Source organism: Haliotis cracherodii, unplaced genomic scaffold (assembly GCF_022045235.1).
Source record: "Haliotis cracherodii isolate W230 unplaced genomic scaffold, xgHalCrac1.p SCAF_4, whole genome shotgun sequence".
In the NCBI taxonomy this organism is placed as follows: domain Eukaryota; kingdom Metazoa; phylum Mollusca; class Gastropoda; order Lepetellida; family Haliotidae; genus Haliotis; species Haliotis cracherodii.
Window position 1 is genome coordinate 47,478,536 of NW_027266297.1, and position 21,673 is coordinate 47,500,208.

Consider the following 21,673-nt stretch of genomic DNA (forward strand, 5'->3'; position numbering starts at 1 on the left):
TTTACAACAGTGGGGTCTTGTCATGGGGATGGAACATGAAAGGATACACCTGGAGACATCGTCTGTTCTCATACGCCAGCTGCCTATACATTTGGTGTCCAAACCCGAAGGATGGACATATGGACCTGTTAAAAGTGGTAGGCTATTTTTGAGTTTATTTTGAAGAATTTACGTCTTGGTAGCTTTATATATATTGTGATTAGCCAAGATCGCAAGATGTATTTACTTATAAAATACATATCAGATATTAACGAAATGCCCACTATTAATGAGTAATATACCAGTAGTTGCCCATGAGACATGATTTCAAAACAATACATGTGTAATTTCATGTATGTTTTTAACTCATAAGCATAACTAAAATACTCAATAACTACTTACAGCGTGAATATATTTGAATGCCTGTATGCAAAAAAAGGTGATTTCAGATGTTTATTTTATATATCATATAAATATCAATAGATGGTAATCGATTTTTTAAAAATTGGCATAGTCATTGACCAGGCTTCCATATGTAAGAACACAAATACTCCTTTGATAATATGCAACTGCTTTTTTAAAAAAGAAAAGCAAAGGAAAGTGTTGTATTTTATACTGTTTGCACCTAAATTGTATTTCGTTTGTACAAAGAGCCCTCGGTCTGCAAGTACTGAATAATGTAAAGACCAATTATTCGTAATAGAATGCACGTTTTCTCAGGAACAACATTGTAGAGCCATGGAACTTGTATAAGTTCCAATAACCTCTCAACAACGACAACTTGGTCGTTATTTACAGGTTTTCTTTATGGGTCATTACTGACGTGTCATTTAGCCGATTTGGTTAAATCTTGGTACAAAGGTGTATCTAGGGACATATTACAATATCACTTTATTTACCTTGCTCCCGTGGCAACGGAAAGCGGCATTCAGATCTATTCAGAGATTTCGATATTCAGAGATTTCGTTCAAATTTGGTATTTAGGTACAATGTATTTCAGGACTCAACCGAATGGGTATTTTTACCATCATGGTAATGTAATCGAGGCATCAAATTTAGTTGTTTGATTTCGTTAAAAGATATTTATATATATTTAGACAATTAACCCTATTTAAGACTATTTCTCTTTATGAAACTAGGTGTGAATGATAAGCACAACATCCACTGGTATAACCTCTCTTATTTACAAGCCTCAAACATCTACATATCTAGTAAATATCTATTTTTGAATTCCTTTTGAAAACCCTCGTGAATATCATTTTATTAGATTATAGTTCCTTGTTCCCCCGTGTGTCAGCCTGTCTGTCGGTCTGTCGGCAGAAAATAACTTTCCGGACAAGTGCTAATTGACTGATTTCAATTCAACTTTGTACACGTGGCCACTTCAACATGTTGTTGGGCACATTACAATTAGTTTGTTTTTTTATCGGCAGAGTTATTGCCTTTTATTACGTCGTCATTTCAATTTGTCTGGACTACATACATCTACTACATCGATTTCTTTCAGATATGTACGTAGGTGTAGCTACGGACACTGTACGACATGCCTTCATTTCCTACCATTTTGGTGTCATGCCAATCGGCCTCTGATTGGTCGAAATTTAGAAATTTTCCCGATTTCGTATATTGACATGTTATGGTACTCAGAACTCAACCACATAAGTTTTGTTGTTACATTGATCCTTTAAATGCTCGATCCTATTTCGTATAATCTTAAAAAACAGGTTGCGATTTTGTCGTCCAGTTTGATTGCAGAGGGGCGTTTGAATACTCATGTTTACATTATCATACGTGTGCAGTAGGTATTTAATTCCCCATAGGACAGTTCTAGTCACCTTACTTTTTAGCTATACATGCAAGATGTCCGAAAGGCTTATGTGACGTATTGTCGTCCGTAATGTTTACATTAAGGGTTGTAACAAGGGTGAACCTGCAACCCTTAATGTAATTTGTTTTACATGAAGAGTATTTTTTACATTTTACATTAAGAGTAGAAACAAGGGTTAACCTGCAACCCTTAATGTAATTTGTTTTACATTAAGAGTATTTTTTACATTAAGGGTTGTAACAAGGGTTATCCCGCAACCCTTAAAGTAAAATATTTTTACATTAAGAGTAATTTTTACATTTTACATTAAGGGTAGTAACAAGGGTTACCCTGCAAACCTTAATGTAATTTGTTTCACATTAAGAGTAATTTTTACTGTAAGGGTTGTAACAAGGGTTATCCCGCAAACCCTTGATGTAATTTGTTTTACATTAAGAGTAATTTTACATCAAGGGTTGTAACAAGGGTGAACCCGCAAACCCTTGATGTAATTTGTTTTACATTAAGAGTAATTTTACGTCAAGGGTTGTAACACTACGTGGAAAAACCTAGCTTCAGCTGAAGATGATTCTCCTCTTGGCAGTTTGCATATGGCGTTGTTGCGCTAGGCTTCCGTCAGTCGTGGCACGTTTTAGCTGTTCACTTGCTGTGAGATTGTGATGGCATGCAAATGAAAACCCAACTCTTTTATAGCCCAACAAGTGATGTTGCACGTGCATGTCATGTTGGTGTGTTTCGGCACCATGCTCTCACGTGGTTGTGTTTTTTGCGATTTTCCCATATTTTCACCATATGCCTGCAGTACCTCATTCTTTTCACACAAATTAATCCCAATCCATGCAGAAATGACCGATACTTTTCTTATATTAATTTTGTATGGATGTCGGCAACACAATGTCAGATATTTACGCTTGTACTACTACGCGTTTCTTTTACTTTACTTTTTTTTCGTTTTCTTTCTTTCTTTAAAACCTTAACCCATGGACCTGTACGGTAAGGTGTTATTGTTGACTACTTTGCAGGCTCCAGCGCGACCGAGAACTCACTGATCTCTGTCGAGACACATGATATCACAATTGGCAAGCCTAAAAACTTCCCTTCCTATGGGTGGGACAACGAATATGGTCAAGCGGAGATACAGTAAGTTATGGGGTGGGGGATTGAATCGTTACATATTTGTGAAACTGAAGGTACGGCGTCCGCAAATCATTTTAAGAACGTCATTTTATCGCGAGGTCGTGAATGGATACATGTCAGCTGTAAAAGAACTATAATATTATACGTGTATGTGTAAATGAAAGTATGTTTGAAATCTAACGTATATGGTAGATAATTTCACCATCCTTGACAAGTGATATCCCAAGTCTGTTTTAAAAATGAGGATGGATATTTTCACACATGTTGGTCACTAATCGACCTACAGGCGTAGGTTACTCCAGATACAGAAACATATGTGTAATTGCACTGGCATGACACGTATATTACACATGTGGGACGGGATACGAAATTGTGATTTCTAAACACATTCCACGAAGCGACCTTAGCGCTAAGACGATCGTAGCTGCCATACATTAACATAGACTTACGACGGTCGTAGCACTAAGACGATCGTAGCTGCCATACTTTAACATAGACTTACGACGGTCGTAGCACTAAGACGATCGTAGCTGCCATACATTAACATAGACTTACGACGGTCGTAGCACTAAGATCGCATTGTGGAACGGAACCGTAGACAGAATCCTACAGTCGACTAATATGCATATGGAAAGGGCATTGTCGCTTTTATTTACTTATTTACTTTACTCGCATACACCTAAAATACGTTATTTATATATATATATCTGTCAGTCACAATAAATAATAATTATTATTATTATTGCTGACTGCGGCGGAAACAATAAATGCGTAATAATTTGTCTGTGCTTTTGAAACACACGTGCGTGTATTTTGTGCGGCAGCGTTTAGGTTTGAATTAATAATGTCTGGTTTATTCCAGTGTGCCGCCATTCAAAGCATCCAAATATCTGGTGACCAACGGGGAGTTTCTTGGTTTTGTCCGTTCTGGTGGTTATAGGTGCAAGAAGTATTGGTCCAATGAGGGATGGAAGTGGCGAGAGTTTAAGCAGGCAAATCACCCGGTGTTCTGGGTCTGCAATAACGGTGCTTGTTTCATCTAAATTATGTTAATTGCTGAAAAAAGAAAATTTGATTCGAACAACATTGATATAAATGTCTCTCCAGCTACTAGAATGTGTTGTGCAATGCGCTAGTCACGTGAGTTATTGAAGCTAACGAATCCCAATATCATTTCCTCCAAATACTGGCCGGTATGAACTAAAGGATTGAGTGTGGTTATCCACGGTCGCGAGGATTTAACTGATAGACTGATTTCTTACAGGCTGCGTGGGCGGTTGTGGCGGGGACCTGGCTAACTGGTCTCACTGCCATATCAAAGATGTATCCGAGAAGATACTTAAAAAGGATGACAACAACAGCCAGAGCGTCGACACTGAATACAGGTTGACTGATTTTCCTGCACAGTAATAAAGCTGCGAACACCACGATACTAATATTGTAACACTTCAGGACATTACATTACTCCAAAACCTTCAACCAATCCTCTGTATGTCTCATTACTTCTGTATCCACATTAAACTTTTGTTGAATCAAGGATCATGAAAGTGACATAGACCTAGACTCTGGATCCTAGATGAAGGTAATACTAGTCTATCCCTAACTATTGAAAACTGCCTTTTTATTTGTCGATTAACAAGGTGGGTGAGTAAATTATTTTAACAGAATTTCAGTTCCATCACAGCATGATAGCTTTGTGTGGGAGGAGAGCCCTAAGTGATGCAGCTCATAGACGAAAACCCTGGGCAGAAACCAACGAGCACTGGTATGGTTCTTACAAACCATGAACCATAATCCACTATTCTCGGATTCTGTCTTGACTAAGGGACGGAACTCTGCATTGGGCCAACCATGCTTCCTAGAATGTATTACGTATTATATTGCACAGTGACAACATTAACAATAGTGTGATTTTGACTCTTGGCGAGTATCTCTTGCAATCCGATCTTAGAAATTATTCTTGTTTCGGAAAATATTGTGTCTAAATTGACGAGTGTTATGTTGTTATGTGTTATTAGCATCTTCAGATAATTGTCTCAAGTTTCTTTCATCCTCACTCATACAGATTTATGGCCACATGGGTGCCAATTGTGTGGCCACGGGTTCGACTCCCTGTTCGGTCGCGATTATAAAGCATGATCATACCTGATGTCGTTGATTTGCCAGAAAAACCAAGTGACAATGATGTATGCAAAGTTCATTGTGGCGTTTCAGAAATTCATTTTAACGTTTTGTAATAGGAACGTTTGCTCAAAATATTCCATTAATGCGAATTCAAATAAAAAGTGTATTAATGTATGTGAACTACTGAAACAAGTTTCCTGGACTAACGTTTGATATGAGCAATGTTGTTACAGGAAAATTATTTTAGATTACTGTCACTACATAGCATATAATCTTTTTGAGATGCTATTTTTGTTTAATCAAGCAAATAGAGTCACGTTCCAAAGACAGGAATTTGAGTGCCAATGTCCCAATCAATACGATCTGGACCTGTGTACATGTTGAAAACTGCGGGGATCATGGGTATACAACCTTCATACATTTGTTCAGGTTGAGATTGATGTTTGACCTGGTAAACCTTCCCATCGACTGGCCGGTTGAAGTAAATTACCATGAAGCAAAGGCGTTTTGTTGCTGGAAGGGAGAGGGTTTCCGCTTACCAACAGAAGCGGAGCATAATGTCATGAGAGGCAAACAGGTAAGTCATTAGTGTTAATATCAAACATAACGAACACTTTTTGAATTATGAAAGCACGTACATGTGTGTTTTCTCTCTCATCAGAGGCCAATAAGCGACGGTACAGCCTGTGACATCATATACGGTGATAAGATAGAAGCCAACCTAAATCTTCAATATGGCTCCTCAACTGTGAGTATTCGAGTTTCCATGGCACTCCTTGATGCCCGCTACCTCTAGATTTCATTGTCATGAGAAAGTTATGGAAACAATACCAATTCTTCAGTTATTCAATATTTATTACAGCATAGACACATATGTGCTTCAATTTCCCGTCAGTTTCTTGACGCAATAATGAATGCCCCTCTCTAAAGCATGTCTGCTGACGACTTGGATCCGTCAATGTTTGACAGATAAAGTTAAATTTACAACAAACATGTCACCTATTATGTCCCAATTGTTGGTAACATCGTTGATTTCCTGTGATAGCCTGTCAACCTGTACCCGAGCAATGAGATGGGTTTCCATGATGCATTTGGAAATGTATGGACATGGCTCGAGGACCACTTCAATGGACTCTGCGGCTTCAGCACACACTGGCTGTATGACGACTTCTCCTCGCCATGCTTCGATGGCCACCACAACATGATCCTGGTGAATATCATAGCAAATGATCTAATGGTTTGGAAGATTTAATTTATGATTACAGGACAACTTCCTTTTATAAGAAATTAAGAGATGAAAGATTGGTATGTCTATGTGAAGACATTTTACATTTAGTATCCAAATAACATGCATAATGAGCATAGATCCATGTGAACATAGTGACTTGTCTGTATCTGGCGCCAATCTTGCTGAAACTTGACCTACATGCTCCTACCCTGCCAAATATACATGACTGTTGCTAAAAGTGAAAAACAGTTCATATTTGTCTTTATTTTTATACATGATAATGACTTAAAGGTAGAATCAACTTTGTTTATCAGCTGTTGGACATGGTGGTTAAAGTCTTATTGTTTTGCCAAGAATCTATATAATGTGTCAGGGTCAACATAACACTCGTCCATGTAGACACAATATAACTGAAAGATTGCCAAACGCGGCTTTTACACATCGAAGTATCGAATGGGCCAAATGTGCTGAATTGTTATGTTATGTCTATAAAAGGATGTAAGTTTGAGAACGACATGAAAAGTGAAAATATTTCTTTTGGAAACGTATGCTTTTTCTGAAATTGGGCTACATCAGTTTTCGATTTATGAAGGAAATGTGCAAGTCAGAAAAGCATCAACGTCAATAGCGACGAAAACAGATTATGGAATCAAAACACATGTGGAAGAAAATTCGATGTACTGATGTGTAGACATGTGCTCGTATGTATTACTCACCCGTTGGAAGCATGATTGTTTAGTAAACCTACAGCTGTATTACACATAGTGTAATAACATCACGTGTGGAATAGACTGTGATCATGATAGTTTGCTCGGATAATGGACTCACGACAGACACTACACTGTTTTCCACAACTCCACAGATGCATAGACATAATATGCGTGCATCTCAAAACTTGCTGTATTGTAGACATATTTGTTTTGAATTTATCTGTGTGTTTTTGTAGTTGCCTATGATATATTGTTGGATTCGCGAAGAAATACATTTGAAATAGAGGATACGAACTGGCGCTTTTGTATCGCATTATTGCAAGCATTGTGGTAGCATGAAGGGTCAGACCATCACGAAATAACAAGACATTATATTGAAGCATCAATACAAATTAACATTCATCGCCGAGTCAACTTACGACATTGAAGTTGCTAAACGGGATTTCTTGACATTCAGCTACCTCATGAAATCGCGTAGCCAACATGAAAAAGCTTTCGCTCGTTAGATTAGTTTTGAAATACACTCGTTGTAATTAAAAAAAAACGTTATCTATATGTATGTACATTGACAGTACGTGTTGTTTCTATGTGGCACTTTGAATTTTAACCTTCAATTACCTCTGGAACACGATATTCCAAACATTTGCTCATGCACTCGGCACCCATGAAGACAAAACATGAATGAGAAGGTAGGATTTTACGCCGATTTTAGTAATATTTCAGCAATATCAGCACTAGGCTACCATACGGCAAACATCCAGCTCCATTTGTTGACACTCCAGACAGTACTATTCCCTGCTATATCACGACAGCCTCTAAACATTCCAGCCTGATCATTATTTTAGCACAGATATATACTATTACAGGAAGTGACACCATCAGATCGGAAGTGTTACAAAACTTAATTAAGTTATCTTCGGGGTCGTGATTTTCTGGATTATAAATGTGCTGAAGCTAATTGTATATAATGATGATTCATTACATAAGCTAGGGCACATATAAGATGTTATTACATAAGCTGAGGTGCAAATAAACATGTATATATATGTTTTATGACATGAGCTAGGGCACAATATTTCAATACAAAAGCTTACGCGCATACAAAAGGTTCATTACATAAGCTGAAACGCTGATAAATGTTTCAATACATAATCTACGGCGCTTATAAATATTTTATTTAATAAGCTAAAGCGCATATAAATGGTTCATTACATAAGTGAATTATATAATTCTAAGATCGTAAGATATTTTCCTTTTCAATTTTAGGGGTGCGGGCACCACACACCCCAACCCTGCCGTTAAAAAAAATCGATTGATCTTTGTAGCCACTTAGTGATAATTAACCAGAACGGTATTTTTCTCACCTACAGTCATTCATCAACAATATGTAACTGCGGTTCCCAATTGTCAGACGACCCAGTTGTCGAGGGTGACCAGTGTAAATGCCTGGTCTTACCTACTAATTAGTGAGCTGCTCCATACTGTGGGCAGAGTAAGCTGCTCCAACTCGTTAAGTGATACAGATTAACCAGATTATGATTGTGATTGTCAGTTGCGTTTGACATGTGTCGGGTTGCGGGTGTTATATTAGCAAAAATTTAGATTTAGTTATTTCAATGACATAGAATACAGGAAACTCGGTGAAGATTAACAAACAATGGTAGATACAATGTTAGGTAGAATAAGAACACATGAGATAGATTAAACTTCTCCATAATCTGAGTCTAATCTCACATGTAGTATAGGTACCGTGCTATATTACATGAAGTCTAAGTCAAACAACAAAACTGGTCTATCCTCCTTTATTTCAAAATTAATATTCAAAATTGTAAATCCACATGGACAAAATCCCTCTTTAGTAAACCAATCACAAAGTGCCGCAACTTCACAAGGTCTATTCTAACAGAAAAAAATATAAACAGAATGCTAAGCGGCCAAATGAACCTAAACGAAACACTCCATAAACAAAACAGACACCCACACCCAAACTGCTCCCACTGTAACATACCAGAAAATCTAGATCATATATTCAACCACTGCACACAATATAAACAACAACAAGCACAACTATACAATTCCCTTCCCCCTCAGTTCAAAAACAATATTACATTACTACTAAACCCCTCTAATCACCCAGCTAAATTCTCCCATATAGCTACATTCCTTAAAACAACAAATCTCCTAAGCAAACTTTAGAAAAATCCCAACAAATCACAACATTAATACTATTTACAAAACCCACACTTTTTTAAATTAGGATCGGGATCCAAATTCTCAGCGCGGACCGACTTCTCCGACGTCCGCGCGAAAAATTGCCAGTGATATTGTAAAGCACGTGTTTATGTCCTGCACGATCAATATGAATGACCGAAATCTACTTTTTAACACCATATGTGATATCATGGATGTAAATGTTTTTCTTAAGATTTGGGAGAAAGATGATGATATTATTCTTGCGTTCTTACTTGGTGGGTGTCCAATAGAATGTATTATGGAGCTAGAAAGAGATGTGTGGGCAGAAGTAATAATTAATGTAAGCCGCTTTATAAGGAAATGGCAACACCTGCTAGAAAACTTGTATGTTTATGCACATGTGTAATTATAACCCCAATTCATGTTAAACATGTAACATAATCATACCTGCATATTGTAATCTTCATTCAATTGGAGGAAATAAAGAATATCTATCTATCTATCCTCCCCCACCCCAGCCAATAAGCCCGAAGTTTATTATAGTAGGTTTTCCATCCACCCCACATTTTTTTTAAAAATTTATTATTAGATATCATTATATTGCATATCAGCTTAACTGATTATATACCTTTTTAAGTCTATTTACTATCTGCTCCCCATAAAATAGGTTTTTTACAGCTCTACTACACTCCCACTAAGTTCTCTCTTCCCCTTCTACCCTCTTTACTGCATTTCTTTCTTCTTTATCCCCCCTAATTTACAGTTTTTTGGCCAGCCAATTACTTTCTTATTTCCCACTATTATTTGTTATTGTTTAACCCGCCTGGCCCCGACTGCGAAATAGCCGATGGCTGAAGCGGTCGTCAAAAACCCTAAAACTCTCTCTCTCTACAACAAAACCGGTCTATCCTCCTTGGCTGAAAGACGACACTTTCACAAATTATGCATTTTTATAACATGAAAAGGAGACACTAACGAATACCATGAGCCTAATTGACGGACTGAATCAGTCCACAGTACCAGATTCTACTTTGAAAGAAGGCCGCTTCTTTATATAATAAAAACTGTATAACTGTAGTAAATCGGAAGTGCCTGACATATTTAAAAATATTGGTTCGCGCATAAATCAGATAATCCACTATAAGTTATTGAATTCTTTATTCAGTACAGTACAGGCCACAGGCCCTTTGTACAAAATGTATGGCATATTTATGGCAACAGTCACAATGATAAAATACGTGTTCTCTCTTCTTTACTGTGATACAGATATTTAGCGATACTAATAATCAGCTTTGTGTTGGTTGTAGATAAAAGAATATTAAACTTATGGTTATTTGGGCGTAGATAATATTTTCAAGGAAAATAGAGATGGCGTAGGTCAGTGTATGCAGGGCACACTAGCAGGAAATGAAACTCGTTTTCTATTAGATCAACTTGACATAGTTTGCAAAATCTTTCTTCGCGAGGGATATTAAGTTTTCTACCAGTTTCTATTTCCAGCCAGTGTGCACTGCATCTAAACCTTGACATACATGACCGGAATTTACTCACGGTTACACAATACAAATATTCTTCACACTTCAACGTTAATTTAAAATGAGAATAGAAGGACATTTTGGAGCTATTACATAAACTTGTATGCCATATTTGTTAAAACTTATCTTTCAAACGTAGAAATAACATGGAAGTAAATACCTGCACGTTACCGGGTGATTGTGATAACCAAACATGGCCGAATCCGAGTGAAAATAACGTTGTTCTAATATCAGTAACCCAATTCTTCTTTCCTTGACTATCGTATAGATACATCATTTCATAGCACTTTTTAGGTAAGCGGGTACCCGGCATACACATTAAACGTAGCCAATATTTAAAAGCTCTCATCATTGCATTGATATGTAAAGGGAATCTGCCACATTCACCCAATACATCGCTACTTGATGTACATTGTTTAACATTCAATAACCATTTACACGCATATAAATGAACTTCTTCCATTTTATGGAATGCCCATATTTCTGACCCATACAGTAACATAGGTGATATCTTGGAGTCAAACAATCTGAAAAGAATTTTTTTAAAGTTAAGTTAAGACTAGGATGTAGTGACCTGAACGGTCACAAATTTGAAAGATTTATTAGCGATAATGCTGAATGTTCGTGTGTTTTGTTCAATGAATCCTGTAAATTCCTCAAAATGTGTGTTTTCTGGTCTGTTCCACTTTTATGAAAGGTCAACAAGTAACTATTGCTTGACTAGCCAACCTTGACTAATCCTGGTATAAGCTGTCTGACAAATGGGAGGTACCGTAACTGCAGTAGATTATTGTATAACGTATGCCAGCAGTCCGTCCAGGTAACATTTAACACTGAGGCATGTGTATAGTGTAATGAAGAAGAAGTAGAAAATATTTTATTTACGTGCACGATACAATAAATCATATAAAAAGCAAACACTGCAATATCCGGCCACAGGGCCTCTGAGACACGAACTTTCACTATTTGCATTTCTTTAAAATTGTAAAAATATATTTGAGCAATTTAACCTGATGAAAACAGCCGATATGAGCTTAACATTATGCTAATAAGTTTATCACACACAGCGCTGACCGCTTATTGGATGATACAACATGTTCCTTATGCACACTCAGCGTTAGACACTTATCAGATAATATACAACATCTTCCATACACACAGCGCTAAGCGCTTATACAACATCCTCGCACACAGCGCTGAACGCTTACTGGATAATTTACAATAACATCCTCTCACACAGCGCTGAACGCTAATTGAATAATGTACATCTTCCATTCGTACAGCGCTAAATGCTTATACAACTTCCTCGCACACTGCGCTGAACGATTATTAAATAATATACAACATCTTCGTCTCACTCCGCGCTGAACGCTTAATGGATATTAAACAACATCTTCCATACACAAGGCGCAGAACGCTTATTGGATAATATACATATTCCATGTACACAGCGCCGAAGGCTTCTTCGGTTCTTTACAACAACTTCCTCTCACACAACGCTTATTGGATAATATACAACATCTTCCTCTCACACAACGCTTATTGGATAATATACAACATCTTCCTCTCACACAACGCCTATTGGATAATATACAACATCTTCCTCTCACACAACGCTTATTGGATAATATACAACATCTTCCTCTCACACAACGCTTATTGGATAATATACAACATCTTCCTCTCACACAACGCTTATTGGATAATATACAACATCTTCCTCTCACACAACGCTTATTGGATAATATACAACATCTTCCTCTCATACAACGCTTATTGGATAATATACAACATCTTCCTCTCACACAACGCTTATTGGATAATATACAACATCTTCCTCTCACACAGCGCTGAACGCTTATACAACTTCTTCGCACATATCGCTGAACACTTCTTGGATAATTTACAGCTCCTTCTCACACAACGCAGAACCCTTATTGGATAATATACAACATCTTCCTCTCACACAGCGTTGAACGATTATTGGATAATATACAACACAATTCCATACACATAGCGGAAAACTCTTATTGAAAAATCTTTATTTCTACTACACAGCGCTGAACACTTACTGAATAATTTACAACTTCCTCACACAAAATGCTGAACACTTACTGGATAATTATAACTACATTAGTGCATGTCTTTTATCTTGGAACCTGTGTAATATAGAAGTGGCTAGGGGTTTACAGAGCTTCTCACATTGCAGCATCAATATAAACTGATCACTTGGGGATAAATTAGGGAATGATGGATTTAATATACCAGCTTGATTATACAACTCATACCTAATATATGAATACAACGGGCAGATAGTAAGGCAGTGACACTCATCCTCGATATCTGTGAGATTACAATATTTACATTTTCTTTCCCGAAGAGCCGTCAGTGGGCGGAGGAAAAGACTCATTTCGATCTATAGTGGGAGTGAACAACATCTTATTTTGTCTAAAATAATCTGATGATGTCTGTTGATTATATTCCGAACATACATTCCACGTTAGGGTGATATTTGAACTGTCGACACGTCGAAATTTATTCCCATTAACTTGTCCACTATCATTCCACAGATCGGATAGCACCTCCTTGCTTCTATGATCATTAAACATTTCTTAATAGATTCAATTTCTTGATGGGACATGTCATACGCATTCGGGATACGAATCTGGAGACTGTTTAATATTGACAAAACAGATAGAGCCGAGGCCTTGCGATACTGTTTGGACCATGAGCAGACAGCCGAAATAATTCTGCACGGATTAGGGAACTGAGGGTTTTTTAAAAAATCGCAAAGTTTCAATATGGATTGTCAGAGATGATAACCAACCCATGTCAGCACTGATGGCAGAGTCAGCATACTTGCAGCCTACGTCTTGATAAAATCGGCATGCTCGGCGTTGAACGTTGTTAATACATCGGAATTCTCTTATACCCCATATCGCAGATCCTTAAGACGAAATGGGTTGGACAAGATTTCCAAATAAGATGTTAAATACGTCATAAGCCATTCCTTCGACAGTCTTAAATTTACTGATTAAAATGCCCAATGCCCTGTTGGACGAGTGTGACAGTTCTTTCACTATATAGTTCAAGTCTAAGTTTTCGTGGAACCATAATATCAACCATAATGTAAAAGGTTAAGCAATGACACGGATTTACAGTCATGTGGCTTCATCTGTGTTGTGCTATTTCAAGACTACAACGGGATATTGTGATTTTTAGAAAATGTACTGAACAACCGAACCAATCTGTATTTTACAATCACGTGTAATCCATGCGTACAAGATGGGTATCATACTGATTATTTTCGTCACCATTGTCGGTGACAGGTTCAAACATGTATGGGTTCACTTGTACTTCTTCCGAAATCACCAATTCATCTTCCGAGAAAACTTCACATTCCATGATAACTCGAAATCTATTGTCACTGTCAGAGTCGGACATATGGCAAGTTTTGATCAGGATACCGCAAAAGGAACGAAGTAAGTACGATCGGTGCTTCATCATTTTATACACAGATCAGCGAATATTTGAAACACAGAAGTCTCACAACAAAAGAAAAAAAAGTACCGGAACGCGAACAATAAAAGCAATTTAAGAAATAGTATGTTTCGCACATAGTTTACTCACTGAATTATAAACTCAATATATTTTATGTCATTGACCTTTGTCACATTTCTGTTGTTGAAAGAAAGAGACCTTATATTTCAATGCTTTTATCCCACTCATACGAAGGAAAATACAGTGTGCAAATGATCATTGTTTAATTGTGGATAGGAGATGTCTAAGAATTAAAAAGGGTGAAGAACAAATGTGCAGCCGACCATGTCTGTGAACGTAGCCTTGCCTGCTAGAGTGCGAACGGAGGGGCGGGCTTGTGCGATCAAGCGTGTAACTGGAGGTAATTTCCTCCCACAAGACCATTTTTAAAACCTATATATACAGTATATATATGCAGTCTCAGTCTACGCGATATTTTCGTTTCCGCCTTTAAAACTGATAGAGAACTAACGTGCAAATAAATCTTATTTACACACCGCTTTCTATGTTTTGAATACGATATTTGCTTTAACTATTTTACGATCTATTCAAATCTGCAAAATTGTTACATACTCGAGAGACTTGCACTTTAAGTTTTCACAAAATGAAAGGTCGTTTCACCTACTCAACAATATATGCAATGTTGTTATTTTTATAGGATTAACAGAGTTAGCCAACAATTAGATTTTATCTTGAATTGGTGATTGCTGTGTTCGTATATCTGCTAAGCATCACACGATAGATTATGTAGTAGATAGACACTGTACACAAGTCTACATATCAGCCAATGACAACATTTGTCACGCACACTAGCACTGTGGCTTCAGGCCACACGACAAAAGTAGGTTTGTATTGGGAGCCGATTCGGGAGCATTTTATTTCAGTACTGTCACTTGGATAATTACATACATTCTATGGGAAACGTCTCTCTCGGAAATTAAATCAATGTATCTCGTAAAATTGATAAACATCGCAATCGACACATTACCCATAATTCTGAATTCTATCAGATTCCTGTAGGTTGTTTTTATTATGTTGACTTTAGGAGAAGAAAGGCAGGTGCTGGTTCGTACCAAACAAATAAGGTTAGAATTACACGATACATCCATACAAAATGTGCATGCAAGGGTGGTTGAGTATATTAGTGAATATTCGAGCTATTCGAGTCCCGATGATATGGGCTGGTGGAGATGTGAAGTCATGGATATGATTAAAGCCGGACTTTAATGATCAACTGACCTCTCAGACCAATTTGAGGATCAGTTTTGTTTTTGTTTTTTTGCTATAATATATGTTTACTATACAGGGTGGTTCTTGGATATCTACTGGAGATGAGGCATCTCGCTTCGCCAGGTTTGGCTTCAGGCGACATTTCTTCCAACACCTTGGGTTCCGACTTGTGCAGACAATAGACCAACCGAGAGAAGGGAGAGTGACATTACCGGCCCGAGTCGTCAATACACCAGTATTCGTTTTAGGGAAGGGTGTCACAGGTAGCCTTTACAAAGTGAATTACTCGATTTTGTTCAGAGGTAAAATCGAACATGTTTCGGATATCTTTCCATATATATATTGAGATGCTTTCTCTTGTTCGTGTTTTGATGAAAAGATTATGCCTTATTCTTGAGTTATTTTCTGTGTGAACAAAAATCAGACTTACACAAACCATTTTGTATGTATGTTTAGCCAACAGTGGATGTCTAAGTGACACGTATCGTGTTGAGGCTGTTCCCACCACAAACCTCAACTATTGCTATGAAGGAGAAAATTCTCTGGTTGGAATCTTGGAATTGGAATTCGGCTTCCGAGACTCCGGCATAGCCGTCCTGGCAGCGATGTGTGGCGAATACACACGTGACATGAACATCACAACCGACACAGCGCTACATCTCGGGGCAGGGACAGGACGGGGGGCATTTGAACTTAGCAAGGTGTTTTATCGAGTAAGTGTCAACTGTCGATTATATAACTTTGAACAACGTAGGTTATTATTCCCGAAAAAAACATATGTTTTAGAACGTATCTAAATTCGGTGGCAATCATTCAAAACATATTACAGCATACAGAACGAAGCAGATTCTCTGTTGGCACCTATGAAAGTTTTCGACAATCCTATTAATGTGCTGGTCAAAGTAAATACGTGCCATTCTATGCCCTATGGGCATCAATTATCACCTGGAAACTATTGACACCATGCTTCGACATCCCCTATGTTTTTCAGTTTATTCTTCAAGTTGTATTTTTAGTGTATAAAGTAGGGACTCGGTGTGTGCACAAAGTCCCGAACATCCATGCAACCTTCTCCAATACAATTTTCAGCCAGGCCTCAACAGTTATGTTTTAACTGCCAGTAACATTCAATCAGACACGTGTGCATGTATCAATAAAGATTTGTAAATGAGTAGGATATAAGTGGGAACATGAATGTGTTTTTGGTGCTTTGGTTTTTATCCTGATATGCCCATGACCATTACGCACCACCTTTATCAAGTGAGTGAGTGAGTTGGGTTTAACGCCGCTTTTAACAGTATTCCAGTTATATCACAGCGTGTCAGCCTAACGTGGGAGGAAAGCCCGAAGTGATACAGGTCAGACGTTTACCATCTTGGTGAAACCCACGAGCACGGGTATGGTGCTGACAACCCTAGAAACATAATCGGGGCGAACCGGGATTCGAACCCACAATCTAACGTGTCCAAGGGACGCAATTCTCTTTATAAAGTGAAGTGAAAATGTAATGTATAATATGATTCCAGCAACTGCGTCAACTTGTCTATTAATTTGTAGTATTAATAGCTCCATCCTATTCACTAAACATATCTATTTTTCTAGGCTATTAACCTGTTGATAGTTATTAATTGTTCAATATAATCCATGTGATCCTAGAAATTGCAATTTAATACAAAGATGATATCAGAAATAAATACTTGATAAGAAATAATTCATAATTTATGCATAATGTTACGGATACCTAAAGACTGGGGCATTCCTTAATGCACCAACATCGAATATTATAATTATGGTATCGACAGTCAATAAAATGTTGTACCACTTTCCTGTTAATCTACACAGGTACTTGGAGTGGAACCGGTGGGGAGGTATGTCGACGCGTCTCTCAGATTGAAAGAAGAGCGTAATTTGAAATTTTCAGCCCCAAACAACAATTCTGCCTCTGAGATAAATTTAGGTGATTATGATGCCAATCCCGAGAGGATCACATTTAAACAGGTACGAGTATGACCGTTGACTTAAACCTGTCAAATCTTTTCGTAAATCCAATGGGTAAACCAATTCTTCCGTATCATGAACGTTGCCATAACGTCTAACGTGGCAGAGTCACATCTTTTTTAGGGTACTGTAACCACCTCATGGTACGCAACACACTGTCTAACCGGTCTTCAGCAACCCATGCTGAACGTGTGGTCAGGCTGACTGACGCATGTCGTCGTATCAAAATTGCGTAGATCGATGCTCGTGATGTCAATCACAGGATCGTCTGGTCCAGGCTCGATTATATAGAGGCCGCCGACATATAGCTGGAATATGAACAATAAACAAACACAATGTCTACATTCATAATGTGTACTGAAACTACCTCATGGTACGTTTTAAATGCTGCCTAGGATGAGAGTCATGTACTTGTTGTAAGTGTACATATTATTACCTTTAGTGGAACGGTCCTATAGTAGATCAGCTTACTTGACGGTAGCCATTGACAGTTTAGAACTAAGTGCACGGTTCGAAGTGTAGGGTTATATTTATGATAAAACAAATAGGACATTGACATATTGGATCCGTGGTTATTGAGAAATATAATACATAGGTAATGTTTACATTATCAGTTGACGTGGATATCAAATGAGGTGGACAGTCATGATCTAGTCCTCGTGACGCATTTGGACCGAGTCCAGAATCCTAAAGGTAAGTAATTCCCGCGTGTAGTACATTCTCTAAACCAACTGAAACTAGATTCAATCTTATGATTTGTTCATGGCCAGGCGTCGTCATTATTGAGTTATATATCACTTCGAGGATGTTAATTTGAGTATAACACACAAACGTGAAATAGGACGTGCACCAGTGTTAGTAAAGCTATGGAGGGGACATGTCTATATTCGTGAAGCCGAGTTTTTACAATGTAACAGGTACAAGATTGTCTAAGTCTAAAGGCTTGCAATACTGGTGTGCTTAAGGTTGCCATTCTATTGAATCCTGGAAGGGACATTGTCGCCCTAACAAAAAAAAAGCAAAAAGTATCAAAATTGATCAAAGCGCGACAATGCGACTACGCGACATTTTGGCCATTTGTCGCATTGTCGCGCTTTGAATAATCTTTATTTATTTCACCAAAGGGCGACAAATGTGACAACGCGATATTTTTATGGTCAAAATATGTCGCATTGTCGCCTCATCAAAAATGTGTAAGAAAGGCGTTAAAATGCGTGACAACGGGACATATTGAAAATGTCGCATTGTAACCCTGTTCGATTAATGGTGCCCATGTGTAATAAGTGAATTAAAACTACGCATGCGCCGAAATGGTAATACTCAAGTGGTCTTTTTTTTGCTCCATTGGTTCTAAAAACAAAGTAGCAATGGCATGTGGGTTGCTTTTCTCAAAATTAAAACACATCTATCATCGTTACTTTAGAAATTAGTTCATATACTGTTATTGTCTGTGTCGGTTTCATAAACAAAAAGTGTTTTCACAGCAAGACACAAACACTTTGCATTTCTATTTAACTTAATTCCAGTCTCGAGGGGGCACGGGCACACGGTTGGCCCTGTCGTTTTAGACGGCGCAAATTGCTATGCAGAGTTGCGTTTCCTAGACGTACCAGAAAACTATGACCATGGGTTCGAATCCCAGTACCATACACTTACATCACTTAGGAATTTCCTCCCATATCAAGCCGACTCCTTGGGCAAGTGACTTTGCTCGAAATATGCCACTGTTCAGTCAGCAGTGAATGGATACCGGGTGGGGTGATTTGGCAATGTGTCAGCGGCAGCTTGGGTTGTATACTCCCCTTACAGATGAGGGGTAATGACCGGGGTAATGATGCACTTTCAGCATGATATTCAGCATGGGAAAAAGTGACATACAAAAGGATTATTATTATTATTATTATTATTATTATTATTGGATGATCCTGGGACAGTCAAGCTGGTTAGGCTCATCATCAGCTCAGGGCCTTTGCCCCCTCTACACGCAGCGAACACAACGAATGGGACTTCTCCCAGGATGCGCTGATTAATATAACCCAACCAGAACTTTTCGGAGAATGTGAAGACTCCCAAACACTGCAGCCTTCTGCATTACCCAGATTGTCAGAAGGGCCAATTCCTGGTAGCAAACCCAGGTACTCTCCCATTGTCAGTCAACGGATTGGGAGGTACCAAACCTAAGGCACCGAGAACAATGGGGAGTCGGACGCATTGTCAAACGCATTAGTTTCAAATGGGACAGAAAATTCTATGATATAAATGATTTCATGGGATTTTTCAAAAAGGACAAGATCAGGTTTGTTGGCTTGGATATGTCTGATGCCGGAAAGGGGCCTATTCCAAACAATATTGCATTCATCATTTTCCAAGACGCCCTCTACATATTCTGGGTCGTGCCATGGATGGACCTTTGCGTAAAAAACGCAAGCATTGCGAAGACGGTAATCAAATGATCGAGCCACTCCACCATGTCGCTTAAGATACTGTGTTTGTACCAAAGCTGGGCATCCACTGATAATGTGTTGGACAGTCTCATTAATTCATTACATAATCTACATTTCATATTTACATTTTGATGTCAATACCCTGGATTTCTTGTTTCGACCAATCAACAACACCAATAGGAAAGGACGGGTACAGCATAAATATTTGTGGCTTTAATTTTATTGCGAGCGTTCATCTCAGATCTCTGAACTCTCAGAACTCTAGAAGTCTACATTTGTACTCCGTCGGAAGTTTGTCCTTGATATGGGCATTCTGGAGTTTGTCCCTAATCTGCATCCGTAAGTACGTGTAGTAGGCCTGACCTTCCAGGACCTTGGTCAACCCCCCCCCCCCCCCCCCCCCCAAGTAAAGTGACTAAACCTCCCTCTTCGACCTTGCCACGTTTCAAAAGAAGAATGTTGCATTTGTCGAGTCCAAAGGACATGCAGATATCATTTAGAAAAGGACTGTTTTTTTAGTGTGGCTCCTTCATTGGCAATAATTTCAAGGTCATCCATGTAAAGTGGGCGAGTAAGGGGTTTTGGGTATTTGTGATGAGGAGGTCCCGGATGATAACCTTCCTCTTTGCTGAGCAAAAAGCTTAAAGGATTCAGTGACAAACAGAAAAGCAAAGGGCTAAAAGAATCGCTCTGAAATTTTCCTCTTCTAATAGAAATGGGCCCCGAAGTCACCGCCTCTCCCTGCAAATACATCTCAAGTTGAGTTGACCAGCAAACCAAACTCCCTCACTCACTCGCTCCCAGGCGAGCTAGAACCCTATGATCGAATTCCAGGTTCGTCTTGATTATGTTTTTTTTTGTTTTGGACCTACATCACTTCTGGCTTTCCTCCCACCTCAAGCTGTCACGCCATAACTTAAATACTGTTCAGAGCGTCGTTAAACAATACTCACTGACTTGCGAGCTTCACAATAATGTTTTTGCGAGGTCTATATTTGAATCATATATACTTACTTAATCGGAGTTAATACTTAAAACTTCAGACCCTTTAACTCACAGTCGCGCATTTTAACGGATTTTTTACACATATTTGATTGGCCGAGCATGCGACAATGAGACATACTGTGACCTTGAAAAACGTCGCATTGTCGCCATTTGGTAAAATATTTTTTTTAAAAATTCGTAACGCGACAATGCAACAGATGGCCAAAATGTCGCGTTGTTGCGCTTTGGTAAATTGTGACACTTTTTGCTTGTTTTTTGTAAGGCGACAATGGTACTACGCGGCAATGCCCTTTTCAGGATTCCATACCATTCCGTGTAAGTGGACCCGACGTATTTAGCACGATCATCAATGTGTGTTGTCTGGCGTCCATGATAAGTCGTGCTTTAGCGAACATTTTAGTACGTATACATTGTTCACAATTCCCCATTCCAACGATGCATAATCTCATCACTCAAAACAAGTACGTTACATGTCCTGTGTAATTTGGCATGCACATATTGCAGCTTGGTTGATGCGTGTTTGGGAAATCACAAAACCCAATGGGATTGCTGTAGTTGGAAGTCTGAGCGGTGAATGGACCCAGGAGAAGATTCAGCCAATGTTGGGAGAGAGGTAAGTGGGACACCTAGCTGTACTTCACTCAGACAGGAACGTCAGGACGCAGCGTCAAATTCATAGTTCACACGATTCGTTGTCGGTAACTATACATTGCATACTTGGA

General features: G+C 38.4%; 1 protein-coding gene across 2 annotated transcripts in view; it reads left to right on the forward strand.

Moving 5' to 3' along the window:
- The window catches only part of LOC139478676 (uncharacterized), a 65,532-nt gene that overhangs the window by 40,143 nt on the left and 3,716 nt on the right, over window positions 1-21,673 (forward strand). For both annotated transcript variants that reach the window (XM_071261241.1, XM_071261240.1), the window contains 12 exons: window positions 11-137; window positions 2,830-2,947; window positions 3,807-3,970; window positions 4,209-4,329; window positions 5,498-5,645; window positions 5,730-5,816; window positions 6,114-6,278; window positions 15,581-15,767; window positions 15,961-16,217; window positions 17,347-17,502; window positions 18,117-18,195; window positions 21,456-21,564. In XM_071261241.1, coding sequence (XP_071117342.1) covers window positions 11-137; window positions 2,830-2,947; window positions 3,807-3,970; window positions 4,209-4,329; window positions 5,498-5,645; window positions 5,730-5,816; window positions 6,114-6,278; window positions 15,581-15,767; window positions 15,961-16,217; window positions 17,347-17,502; window positions 18,117-18,195; window positions 21,456-21,564 — 1,718 coding nt within the window. The remainder of the gene's footprint in view (window positions 1-10; window positions 138-2,829; window positions 2,948-3,806; window positions 3,971-4,208; window positions 4,330-5,497; window positions 5,646-5,729; window positions 5,817-6,113; window positions 6,279-15,580; window positions 15,768-15,960; window positions 16,218-17,346; window positions 17,503-18,116; window positions 18,196-21,455; window positions 21,565-21,673) is intronic.